Here is a 13,624-nt window from a genome sequence, read left to right as displayed (position 1 = left end):
CTCCCTCTCTCTTGCTCCCTCTGCTATTTTTGCCCTCTCCTCCATGTCTCTTCTGGGTACCTTTAGGACAGCCATCCAATTCAGCAGACTTACCTAGAGAGCTGTACAATCAGCATTAATATTTAGCTGGCTAAAGTGTAACCTTGCCTTGGAGTATATCCAACTCTGCCCCTTCTTATGCAGATAAATTTTGTGTGGGCAATGGTTTGCTCAGACAAAATGTACCTGCTCAGTGGAGAGATATTTTTAACCTCATATATTTGTCTGGCTAACTCCCAGACTTTGCCAGACATATCTTTTGAATATGGACTTTTCAGTTGCTCTACATTCCTTGGAGCTACAATATTAGCAAGAAAGGTACAAATTACTTTACAAATATTGGATCTTATTGGTTCATACTGACTCTGCTACAAGAAGTGACATCACACTAACTTGCAGGGGCAAGTTAGTTAACATTGTGTTATTGTGTGTACCATAATTTTTCACACTCTTTCAAACATGATTGATCACAATCATGTGATCAATCATGAGGATAGGAAAACCTCAGTTGAGAAACTTAAGGCCTCATTTATTAACCATTTTTCCCAGAGACACAGAATGGAAGATATACCTTAGTAAATCAGACCTTTACTGGGTGATGCATCAAACCATGTTAGTGTGATATTTTGCATCTCCCCACCCAGATATTACAATGACATTTGCATGCGTGAAGAAGGCAAATGCATGCAAAGAAGGTAATGCATAGTCAATTTGGTGTTAATATTTTATTGCAGCCAACTGAGAAGATGGTCAGCTGTGATAAAATAACAACACCTATTTGAAATGCGAAAGTTGTGTGGTGGGAGGCCTGGGACCCTAATGCAGGTCCCAAGGCTCCCACCACACATTTAAAATGGTAGAAAAAAAAATAGTAGCAAAATAGGGAGGTAGAGCCGGTGTCAGTCAGTGCTGACCTTTGCCTCAATCCGGGCCTGCCAGTTGGGGCAGCACCGAAGCCCCCCAAAATGTAAATAAAAAAAAAATACACCCACATGGCGATGGCCCCTGCTCCCCACCCTCAAAGTGACCCAACCTGCCTGATAGTGTAGAACCCTCCTACCCCACCCCAAATGATACCGATGACCCCTCTGATAGTCTAGACCCCTCCCCCACCCGAAGTGATACCAGTGACCATTGATAGTCTAGACCCCCTCTCCTCACTCCCAAGTGATACTGATGACCCCCTACAATAGTCTAGACTCCCTCCCCTAACCCTAAGTGAGACTGATGACCCCATCCCCCAAGTGATACTGACAGCCCCCCTGATTTAAAAAAATGGTCCCAGGCCACACCCCACCCCTCAAAAAGAAAATAAATTGTAGTGTTCAGGCCCCATGACCCCCTCCTGCATCCCCCGTACCTTAAAGGATCCCAAGTCAGGGCTGGATGCACCCTCGCACCCTGCCCAGTCAGTGCCATTTTCCACGTGGCCTGGGTCCGATCCCTGGACCTTACCTCACTCACAAGGCTGGGACAAGGTCAGGTCGGCACCATTTTGGAAAATGGTGTTGACCAGGCTGGGTATGAGGATGCACTTGGCCCCAAAACAGGATCCATTTTAAGGTATGGGGGAGTGCGGGAGGGGGGTTGGGGCTGGAAGACTACAATTTTTTTTCCTGTCAAGGGGAGGGAATGGGGTGGAGCTGGGACCATTTTTTTTAAATCAGGGAGCCATCAGTGTCACTTGGGGGTGGGGGAGGGTGTCATCTGTATCACTTGGAGGGTCGGTGAGGGGGGGTCTAGACTATCAGGGAGTCATCTATATCACTTGGAGGGTAGGGGATGGGAATGGGAAGGGGAGCTGGGGGGTCAGAGCTTTTATTTTATTGGAGGGATTTGGGGGGTGGGGGGCTGGGGCCATCACATTGTGGCTGCATTTTTTTTAATTTGCATTTTGGGGGTAGTCGGGGCTGCCTTGACTGACAATCCCAGGTTGAGACAGGGGTCAGCACTGACACCCACTCTACCTCCCCATTTGCCACAACTTTTATTTTTCAGGCCAGTGGCCTTTTAAGGCGATGGTGGTCCTATGAGTTTGTGGCCGCCATCACATTAAAGGGTCACTTGCCACGTTCTTTTGTGTTGTGGTGTTTGGCCGCAAGACAAAAGAATGTGCCATACAGCCATGATGCTTTCTGGGGGGATGGGCCCCACTATTGCATTGACAAGCTCCATGACTGTGGGACCCTCCTGTGATAAAACATCGTAGCTTAGTTCCTCTAGGGATTGGATAGGTAAAAAATACTTCTGTCCTACAACTCATTGGAAAAATTATTTAATAAAATAGGAGTTGTTTTTGATTCAGGTTTAACATTTGAGTCTCTGTACACTAACCAAAATGCTATATTCCCAGCCTGTTTTGGGATAATCAGATTACTAACATTAGTAGAGTACTTTTCCAGGTATCTTACTTTATACAATATATACTCTTTTAGGTACCAACAGTGCTTTTACGGAGTCAATCTGTCCAGCCTCCGGAATGCAGCTGTGGATGAATACTTCAGACAACCCATTGTAGTAAGTGCTTGCTTTCTTCTGCTATATACAGATTGCAAAAATCTATGTGGGAGGTTCTAGTATCTCTGCATCCCTAAGGATACATTTCCTGTAGTGTGTTATGCCTGTCGGTCGCAGACGGCTGCAACCGCAAGTACTCATTTCCTGCACCTCTCTCCTGCCCTCCCCGGGGCTGCTCGCTGCGCAGACCTGCCTACATTGCTACGTTCCGTGGGACTCCTCTCAGTGGCATGGATGCCACTATTTCCAACTCCAACGCCGGGCCTTCCTAGGCACGCGTGCACATCACAGGTCCCACCTATGAAGCCTCTTCGGCGGGAACCTCGGGGGAGTCCCTGTTTGATGATGTCATCGGTCTCCCGTATTTAAGCTCCACCTTTGCCCCCAGCAAGCCGACTTGGCAATAAGTTCCATTCGTGGTCTGAACTCCTGCCTTGTGTTCCTGCCTTGCTCTTGGACCCTGTCTGGCACCCACTCCTCGGGGGTCAGTGTGCGCTCCTATGGAGCCTCGCTCCCCTGGCCTACCCTGCTCCTCAGGCTGGCTCTGTGCCTTTTGGGTCCTGCTCTGCATTGGCTCCAGCTACTCTGGTCTCACTTGGAATACCATGACAACCTGTGAATTCCTTGACTGGTCTTCCCCGCTCCTCGGGGTTGCCTCTGTATCCTCACCAAGACTGGCTGTGCTCACCTACTCCTCAGGCCACGCTTCTATTCAAGAGACTGCCTACTACCGTCCCGCCCCAAGGGGCGGGACTTCAGTTTCTTCTTGGCTGTCAGCTGTCCTGCTCCTCGGGTCAGTCCCTCTGCTACACTGCTGTATTCCTCCACTCTCCGGGTTCCTGCCTACTTCAGCAGCTGGGTTCGGGACCGGACTATCCTACCCCATTGGTGGACTGCGTCTCCTACCTACACCCACCATGCTGCAGCTCTGCCCCCTCAGGGCTGACCTCCCGGAGAACCTCCTACTTGACTATCCCTGCACCTACCGCTTCGCGGTTCGCCTGGAGCCTCTCTCTTCAGGGACGCACTCCAAGAACCACCTACAGCCTACCACCCTGCGGGGGTTATTTCCTGATCCCTGGGGCCTCTCCACCACTGTGCCTAGAGCTCCCCGCTGTGCCGGTACCTACCCTCCTGATGGTGCAGACCTGTGGAGCTCCTCCCCACAGGCTGTAACAACTCACACCTCGGGCCAAGGGTCCACTTACCCACAAACCATAACATAGTGTACTTAAAATGTATACATGTATACTTTAAGGAAGTGCATTTGTTAGAAATGAATGGAAAAAATACATAAAATGAGTCCATTTTCATTTCATTTGAGAACCCTTGAAATAAATGGAGGCTGCCAACAAATTTAACAAAAATTTTTATCTCATTGGTTTATGTTTCCATTCAAGTCTATGGCACTTTAAAGTCTATGACTATACTGAGCAAACAGCAAGTGCATGCAGGGACTAACTGGTAACTATAGCAACCAACTCTTGCCTATGTGACATAGAAGCCTCATCAGAGCTGAGTATTACAAATGTGCCCTACAGGTCCTGATGAGGGATGTGGAGGTGCGGTCACCTCTCCTGGGAGAGAGTGAGCCCTTGGGTCACAGGGCACCTCAGGGAAGTGAGCGAGTACAGGCATGGGTGGAGCAGGAACAAGGCTGGACTGGTCCAGGCAAGGAACAACAGGAACTGGAACAAGGCAGGATCAGCCCTCTGCTGGACCTACACACACCAGTGAGACCCAGCAACGCAATGCTGGTCTCAGGAGTAGCCCTCCGGCCACTCGGTAGCCCTTCTGGGCCCACTGCTAGGGAGCGATGAGTGCGTGAGGCCAGATGGAGGCAGAGGGCAGGAACACAAGACTCAGGATACTTGGAAGACACAAAAAAGAGTCAGTATACTTGGAGAACTCGGACTGAGGACTCAGATGAAGATGAAGACTTAGAAGACTCAGGATACTTGGAAGACATGAGGAAGAGTTAATGTACTTGGAGGATTCAGACTGAGGACTCAAAGACTTGGAAGACTCAGGGTGCTTAGAAGACTCAGACAAGGACTTGGAAGACTCAGGGAGCTTGGAAGACTCAGGTGAGGACTTGGAAGACTCAGTTGAGGATTTGGAAGAGTCAGACAAGGACTTGGACGACTCAGGATACTAGGAGGACTCAGACAAGGACTTGGAACACTCAGGATGCTTGGAAGACTCGGATGAGGACTTGGAAGGCTCAAGGTGCTAGGAAGACTCTGAGGACTTTAGAGGAAGCTGGAGGTCTCAGGCAAGCATACAGGAAAGTACTGGGTAAGTGCTGTGACACAGCGTGCCCTATACAGCCGCCCACGGCTGGTCACGGACCATGCCGGAAGCAAAGCAGAGTCCAGGCAAAGCAGCAGAACGTGAAGCCAGGACATGTCGAAGATTCAGGAGAAGCCTGAATCTTCGACATGTCCTGGTGTGCCCTACACAGCCGCCTGTCGCTGGTCACAGGCCACGCTGGAGCAGAGCAGGTTCTGGCAGAGTCTTGGGCATGGACGGAAGCAGGCAAGGTACTCCGAAGACCGGGACAGCATACAAGAATCAGGATTCAAGACTCGGAACACGGAATTCAGGAACAGACCTCCTCATTAAAAACAAGGGTCTTCTGGAGACTTGCGCTGCAGGGATGAAGGTAGGCCTTGTACCATGAGGTGCCCTACACAGCCCCCCATGGGCTGGTCACGGACCACGATGGTGGCACGGCCAGAAGGGTAGAGTAGCAAGGAACCTGGAAGGTGGACGAGCAGCAGGAGATGAGGAGGACATCAGGACCTGGACTGGAACATGGAACATCAGGGACATCTGGAATATGGAATAACCGATACTACTGGACCAGGAACTTTGGGACTTGAACGAGGAACATAGGGCCTCTGGACATCAGGGCTTCTGGACAAAGAACATCAGGACTCCTGGACGAGGAACATCAGGGCTTCTGGACATCAGAGCTTCTGGACATCAGGGCTACTGGATGAGGAACATCAGGACTTGGAACATCAGGGCTGGGACAAGGAACATCAGGGCTTCTGGACTTCAGGGCTCTGGATGAGGAACATCAGGACTTGGAATGTCAGGGTTTGGACGAGGAACATCAGGGCTTCTGGACATCAGGGCTACTGGACAAAGAACATCGGGATTCCTGGACGAGGAACATCAGGACTTGGAACATCAGGGCTTGGACGAGGAACATCAGGGCTTCTGGACATCAGGACTTCTGGACAAAGAACATCAGGACAAGGAACATGCAACGAAGGAACTCCGACGAGGGACGAGACCAGGAACATCAGACAGAGAAAATCAGGAACAAGAAGAACATGGAACAGGAAGCCATCTGGACAGGAGCAGACCACGGAAGACCTTGACTGGAGAAGAGGAGACATGGATGACCATGGAATCCGATTCAAAGGCCCCGAGAAACTGAGGCAGAGCCCTTTTATAGGGCTGGACCAGGGAACAATGTGATGACATCATCTGGTGGGGCCATGGGCTTTTCCCACCGCTGGCCCTTTAAATGGAAGCAAGAGGTGTGCGCCCACGCCTATGCAAAGCCCGGGGGAAGGATGGAGGAGCAGAGGCCTGCGGTGGCGTCCTGCTGCATGGAGGTGAGAGGACAAGGCCGGAGGCGGCTTCCACGCCATGAGAGAGCTACCAGGAGCAGCTTCCTGCCACAATGGAGGTCCTAGTGGTGGCGCTCAAGCTGCAAGGTGGAGGCAGCGGCAGCAGAGGCTTCCTGCCGCTAGATGAGATCCCGGCGGCGTCTTCTCCGCCGCAAAGGTGGAGTCAGCAACAGCGGCTTCAGGGCAGCATTGAAGGAGAAACGGCAATGGCGGCTTTAGGGCTGCAAAGGAGCGGAGTCCTGGCAGTGGCATAAAGCTGCGGATATGAAGACAGCAGCAACAGGTTCCGGGGCGGCCCAAGCCGCAAGATGGGACACAGCAGCGTCAGGTCAGCCTGGGGAAAGTGAAGGGCCTGTCCGCGGGATGGGGTCTGCGGGCAGGAACGTAACACTGAGATGGGAAAAATCGTCAAGGATACTGTTTGATAGAGAAATCATGGTGAAGTATCTTTTATCTAGCCTATAGCTGCCATCTGGATCAAGTGACGCTGATGTTTTCCCTCTGAAAGATCTGAGCATGTGCAAAGATACTCTGGGTCTCTTTACTAAAGCTTTTTTCCCATTCTGAGTCTATGGGTATGCTTAGTAAACCAGGCCTTCTGTTTGCTTTCTTCGATTTTGTACAGAAGGATCTCTTTTCAAAAGCTCTCTGAAAGTTATATAAAAGCTTTAAAAAATAGGCATTGGCATTGGCAAAGGGCTTTTTCTGATCTCTACTACAGTCAGTGGTCTCTTACTCACTGTGACAGAAGACAGAGGCAGTGGCATTGCTTTCTGGGTTCACTGGATGCAGTTTAAGAATGAAGTGGAGATTGAAGCAGTGAAGTGCCAATGCAGACTGATTTTTGTTTAGCTGCAGACAGACTGAAATAAAGAGAAGCAGAGCCTTGACAATCCTCCTGCTTCTGCACAGCTTTGCAAATCTTTATGGGTCTGTTTCTAACAGTTTTTTTTGTGTGTTCAAATGTAGTCAATCAATAGTTGCCATTATCCTCCTTCTAATCGATGAAAGTTCTTATACGCTTCCTCCTTCGGGTTCACTTCAGAAATCCTTCCCGAAGTAGATGCCGGTGTTAATATCATGCGGATCGATACTGTAAAACCGCGGGAGAGCGGACGAACGCCCGCTCTCCCGGCGCACGCACCGGCCCTTCGCATTTGCATGTTGATGGCCCTATTAGGTGCCGCGGGTGGGCCGTGTGTTTTCCTCCCCTTACTGAATAAGGGGTAAGGGAAAACACGCGTCCAGAGCAGGCTGACAGTGCGCTCCGACGGAGCACACTTTACTGTATCGACCTGATGGTCACATGTTTGTAAGTTGATTTGAATTCCCTCCGCAGAGCTCCAAAACACATTCAACATACTCCACACTTCCAGGTTACAGACTCTACCATTTCACTCTTGGGCTTTTGTCCCTCCTGACGCAGCTCTTGTGGCGAAACACGGTCCGTGTCGGGGGACCGAGAGATTTGTCTACAAGCAACTGTTGAATAAACAAAGGATATGTTGATTTAATTAACTTTTAAGATAATTAAGATAAGTTTAATTTAAGATAATTTAAGATAAGGTTCCACGAACTCTCATAGCGCTATACTATTCTTTATGGTTCACACCTAATTGCAAACCTCTCGTCATCTCCACTTCTTATTAACCTTTGTCAATCAATAGTGCACACACGTACACTTTATTTGTGTCTATGTGTGTGACAGAGACATTTCTGCATGCATGGTGAGGGATAGCGCTAGAAAGACACAGACTGAGTTTGTGCCACCACTAGCATTTGGTTCTGTGCTTGCTAAGTATTCATGTAAACTCAATCTGTGAATTAGATTGAATGTATGTGACAAACACACTTATTCAATAGTAGAGTGGTACTGCGAATGCTGGTACAGAATCAATAAATTCTACTGTGATCCCAAAACCTCCTGCCACTGCGAGGAAAGGGCAGAGGAGGAAACGGCAGGGGCAGAGTCAGCCCAGTCTGTCAGAAGTACAAGCAGTACTAGCAGCAGTGAGAAAAAAAGGCAGTCATGCACCTAAACATTTTAGCCACAGAAAGCCAAGAGTGGAAGCTAGAAAACCTGAAATTGGAAGAGAATGTGCCACCACCGCCTGTTTCTCTCCCTCTTGTTTCGAAATGGAGGCAAAAGGTGGGAGAGCCATCGGAGGCTGGTGGCAGCAGGGCGGGTTCAAGGAAAGAGGCAGAAGGAATGGAAGCAGTAATACCTACAGTACCTGAATGTAATCCGCTTCGAAATAGCTGAAAGGAGGAATAAAAAAAATAAATAAATAGGAATATTTGCAACAGACACATTATTTTCAGCCATTGATTCTGAGGAAGAATCTTGCCTGGGATTCCCTGAATCAGAAGCTACTGAAGAACTAGTAGCTGAAGAAAACTTGGGAGGTCTAGTCAGCATAGCAGCTTAGCCTCCAGTGAAGTGATGAGGGAGAGAAACGATACTGATGGTATTGAGGACAGCCCTCAGGAAGAGCAGGAGGTGCAGGTAGAGAGTAAGAACAATGTCTCTGGGTTTTGTTTTTTTTTACTCATGGTCCACCCTCAACCTCAACTCCAGTGCCAGTATCAGCCCCCCACCCCAACCGGGATGAAGAAAAGAGATCATGCAAGACATTCCTGAATGCTCAGTGTATTCACTGCAGTAAGGACATCAGTCAAGAGAAAGTGGACTGGAGCATCTGACAAATGCTGGTATGAGGCATTGACCTGCAGAAGCAGCACCTGCTAGCATTGGCATCAGGGGAGGGCAGAAGCAATCGCCTGGAGACATCCTCTGTCATTCAAAGCCGAAGGCTTTCCCCACCGCCCTTCCACCACAGAGGAAATGGACTGGGTCCTGGGGCAAGAGGCAGGCAGCACTGAAAGTAGTAACAATTAAGTGTATTGGGGGAAATGATTGCCCCTGAAGATAGTGGTGAACCTGAGCTTTCAAACATCTGCTAGCTCCCAATCACAAAGTGCCATCCAGGACTACATTTAGGGGGTCATTTATCAAACTGCACTAAGGCTTTTTCACATGCAATAACACCATATTGTATGGTGCAATGCAAATTCAGAGGAGTTGATGGTGTTAAGCTGCTGTGAGTGGGCAGTATGGTTTTATTGCCTCCTGCAAGGCCTATTTGAAAGAGAGAGAGAGAGAGAGAGACTGGCCATGAAGTCATCTCCCTAGATAGGTATTTGTATCTCTATGGTAGGCCCACCTAGTAACTCGAGGTGAGGTTTAGGTATTAGAGTAGGGGGTTAGGGGCCACTTTGACATTCAACGTGAGACGTACAAACAGAACAGTGGTCTCTTGTGAAGATTTGATGGTCTTCGGAGTGAGGAAACTCACTCCAAGATGAGATTTGGGCAATGTTCTCTCAACCTAGCTTGATGGACCCTCTACCTGGGTAACATCAAGCTAGCTCTCTCTCTCTCTCTCTGCACTAACTTAGCTAGTCGCATAGGTAATTAGCACAAATTGTGATAAACTGACTATTTGCATAAACCACACCCCTTTTGCTATCGCATGCGGTACTTACCGCATTTTGATAAATCTAGGCCTTAGTAAGCAGGCTGCCTCTTACCTGTACAACCTGTGTTGTAGTTGCAGGGAAAAAGTTGCAGCTGGCTGAGGCAGGGGGAAGCAGTGTGCATTTCACCAGCGACATCTGGAGAAGTGTGAACTCTATGCACACTTACCTGTCCCTGATTGCACACTTGGTGGATGCTGGCCGAGGGAGGGGCAGGAAGCAACTGTAGTGAGGACTGAACGTCAGGGTGCAGGTGGGCTGTGCAGCAAACCCAGGTGATGCGTAGCCCTCGTACTTTGTGCAATATCCTATCAATCATAAGAAAGATGCTGGAAGGTTGGCAGCTAGACTAGAAAGGTAGGCATCTTAATGCAAGTTGTTTTTTTTTTGTGACAGACAGTGGTACAAATATGATAAGGACAATGGAAGACGGAGGCTTTCATGGGAACTGTTGCTTTGTACACTTGCTACACCTGGCAGTGAGGGATGCCTTGGGGTCGGGGCCCAAGCAACGTGGTATTCGAGTCCTGAAGGAACAGCAGGATATTTTCCTTGAACTGTGAAGGGAGGGCAGTTTCTCCATGAGAAGCAGGAAGAAACTGGGATGCCTCATACGTCCCTGATTCAAGATGTCGGTGCCTGCTGGAATTCCACCTGATTCCATCTGATTCTGCAGAGGTCAGCGGAGCAGCAGACACGCCTTCATGATCTGTCTCTAGAAACTAAGATTGGTGTGGGCTGTCCCCTGGTGCACCATGATTGGGTAGTGATGAGGCAGCTGATAAAAATCCTGAAGCCCTTCAAGGATGCCAAGGAGGATCTGAGTTTCACAAGTGACCATGGGGGCCATCCCCCATATTAAATATCCTGGAGAAAAAGTTAAGAGGGTTTCCGTGAGCAAGAGAGAATGGAAGCAGAGGTGTTCCGGTTTGTGGACTCCTTGCTATAGCAAATGCAAGTGAAACTAAGACCTCTGACAGAAAATAATACTTACATGCTAGCCAAAAGTTTGTGATGCATGGGTTGAATGGAGTCTCCAATCCCAGTGTCTCACATACATGAAAGAGCGACTGGAAGCTAGGTTACAGGCAGAGTAGAGAGGTGGCTACCCCAGAGAGTAGTACAGCCACAAGCTGCACCCTGTCAGCTAGCATACTTGTAGACACATTTGAGGAGGGTCAGTTTTCAGTCAGAGCACTGTAACCCAAGTATATGTCTGAAAATGGCCCTCATAGTGCCTAGCACTCTATTGTATTTCTAAAATGGGTCTCTTTCATCCTTTCCTGCTCTGCCTCTCACCCTGTTACCAAGGTCAGAAGGACATACATAAGGTGTTATTCCAGAATTTAATTATTGGCTTGACAAATGGAAGAAAAAATACATGAAACAACTTTTGTGCACTTGTTCATCTTCTTACCATCAAATGATTTTTATTTTTTTTTTGCATACAGTGCAGATTCCCGGTGATTCAGTTTTATTCAGTTAAATGGAACCATCTGCAGGTTTCCCTTGGTTGCTCACAAAAACAACATTTTAGTACTATAAATGCATACACAGTAAAAATTAGTTGTGCTATGTCTTAGCAGGGATGAGTGAACTTAAAAACAAATAGCTCTCAGATTAGAATTGTGGGCAAGCTTGTGTTTGAAATGCAGAAGTTTGTTTTATTGGAATAATTTCATTTAATTTAAGAGTTAATTTTTTTTAATTTAAATTTTTATTAATTTTTATCAATGATATACATCTTGAAAAAACAGGAAAATATGTATACAATGCAATATTTTTATAATAGTAACTACCATAACATATCAATAATCATTTATTATATTGCTCATAGACCCTATAATTGGGGAGAAAACAAATAATCATGTCAGGAAAATATCCAACCTTACTTAATCAAGTTGTTGGATTTAAAAGAAAAAATCTTATAAAGAGAAGGGAGTTACTTTATTTAATTGGCGTCTGTCTCTGATAATAATACCTGATTTTTATCTACTATAAACGTTTCTAACTGGATTGGATCAACAAAACCAAATTTCTTTCCTTTATAAGTGATCAAACATAAGCATGGGAATTTTAAGAAGAATGTTGTACCTAGTGCTAACACCGGACTTTTCAAAGACAAAAAAGTCCTCCTCCTTGCCTGAGTGGATCTCGCCACATCAGGAAAGATTTGGACACGATGTCCACAAAATAATATGTCTCTAACCACCAAAAAAGTTTTTAAACTATTTCTCCTTGTTTTGCTCTGCAACACAGGAAATAAATAGAGTAACCCTACTATTAATCAGGTCAACCGACTCCTCTAAGAAGGTCGATATGCGTGGTGAAGATAACGTTTCCCTTACGTTTTGTCCCCCAATTTCTTGGAGGACCTTTTTAGGTAAATAATAAATCTTGGAAAGTTTTGGGATCTCCTCATCTTCATATAATAGGTTCTCTTTTAAAAAAAATTTTTGAATAACTCCCAAGGAGATAGCAAACAAGTCATAGGAAAGTTAACTATCCTTACATTTTTTGCTCTAAATAAATTCTCCATATATTCTAAATCTTTATGGATGACCAAACTATCATGTATGAAAACATTTTCAGAATTTTGTATTAACTGCATTCTATTTGTTACAGAAATCAATTCATTTTCACATCTGAAAATTTTCTTTTCTTGTTCTTCAGTTTGATTTCTGTTAGCTTTAATCACAGTTAGTAACGACTCATTCATCTTAATAATATTGCTATCAAGTTTTAATATCATTTTCCCTAGTTCATCCAAGGTAACATTCCCCTGTAACACCACAGGGCTATGTTTACCTTCACCACCAGTAGGTTGTTTCTCTTGAATAATCGATGTTCTAAATTCTCAGTTCAATTAAAATAAAAAATAAACATCACAAAACAAATAAAATAATATTCATTAGTGCAGTAAATCTCTATACTCAGGCTTCATGATATCAAGATCAAATTAGAAAATGTTTACAACTGCCCCATGGGCACTTATGATTCAAATGAAAATTTTAAGTTAATTAAATAGACACCATAGGAGAGACTGAACAACCAGTGAAAATCTGTAAGTGTCTGCTGCTGTCTGAAAATGCAAGTGCAAAGTCCATGAAATTTATTTGCAGAAGTTCATCAACATCTGCAATTTTTTTTCTGGGGAGGAATTCTGCTGAAAATGTAGGTAACTTACTTCAGAAATCAAATTATTTATACATCCCTATTGTCTAGTGCGTAAGGTGGGGCTTCCCAAATCTGACTTGATGACCCCTCAGCCAGTCAGGTTTTTAGGATTATCTACAATAAATATACATGAGATAAATTGCATGCGCTGAGAACTAATACATGCAGATTTATCTCATCCATATTCATTGTGGATATCCTGAAAACATGACTGGCTAAGATGCCACCAGGACAGGTTTGGGATGTCCTGGGCTAGCGGGTGCTGCTTGGGACTTGCTTTCAAAATTGTACACAAAGCAAGTGCTAATTCAACAATGTATCTTATGTTTATTATATGGTGTCAAGTATGATCTATACTTTTCTCGGCATCAATGAGAACATGATGTAACAAAGCTGGTTGCTAGGCAGCCCTCTGGCCAATTTAACCCTGATATATAAAAGGGACTCCAGAGGTGATCTGGGAAAGTATAGACTGGTGAGCCTGACTTCAGTGCTGGAAAAAATTGTGGAAACTATTCTAAAGAATAAAATCCCAGAACATATAGACAAAATTTAATGGGACACAGCCAGAATGGCTTTACCCAAGGGAAGTCTTGCCTAACAAATCTGCTACATTTTTTTGAAGGGGTTAATAAACATGTGGATAAAGGTGAACCGGTAGAAGTAGTGTATTTGGATTTTCAGAAGGCGTTTGACAAAGTCCCTCA

At 46.1% G+C, this 13,624-nt stretch overlaps 1 protein-coding gene across 1 annotated transcript in view; it reads left to right on the top strand.

The window, feature by feature from the left end:
• Window positions 1-13,624, top strand: part of LOC115098941 (histone-arginine methyltransferase CARM1-like) — a 78,433-nt gene that overhangs the window by 21,257 nt on the left and 43,552 nt on the right. The window contains exon 4 of the mRNA XM_029616075.1: window positions 2,475-2,556. Within this exon, the coding sequence (XP_029471935.1) occupies window positions 2,475-2,556 (82 nt within the window). The remainder of the gene's footprint in view (window positions 1-2,474; window positions 2,557-13,624) is intronic.

This window comes from Rhinatrema bivittatum, chromosome 1 (assembly GCF_901001135.1).
Source record: "Rhinatrema bivittatum chromosome 1, aRhiBiv1.1, whole genome shotgun sequence".
Classification (NCBI taxonomy): Eukaryota; Metazoa; Chordata; class Amphibia; order Gymnophiona; family Rhinatrematidae; genus Rhinatrema; species Rhinatrema bivittatum.
This window is presented reverse-complemented; position numbering and strand designations above follow the sequence as displayed.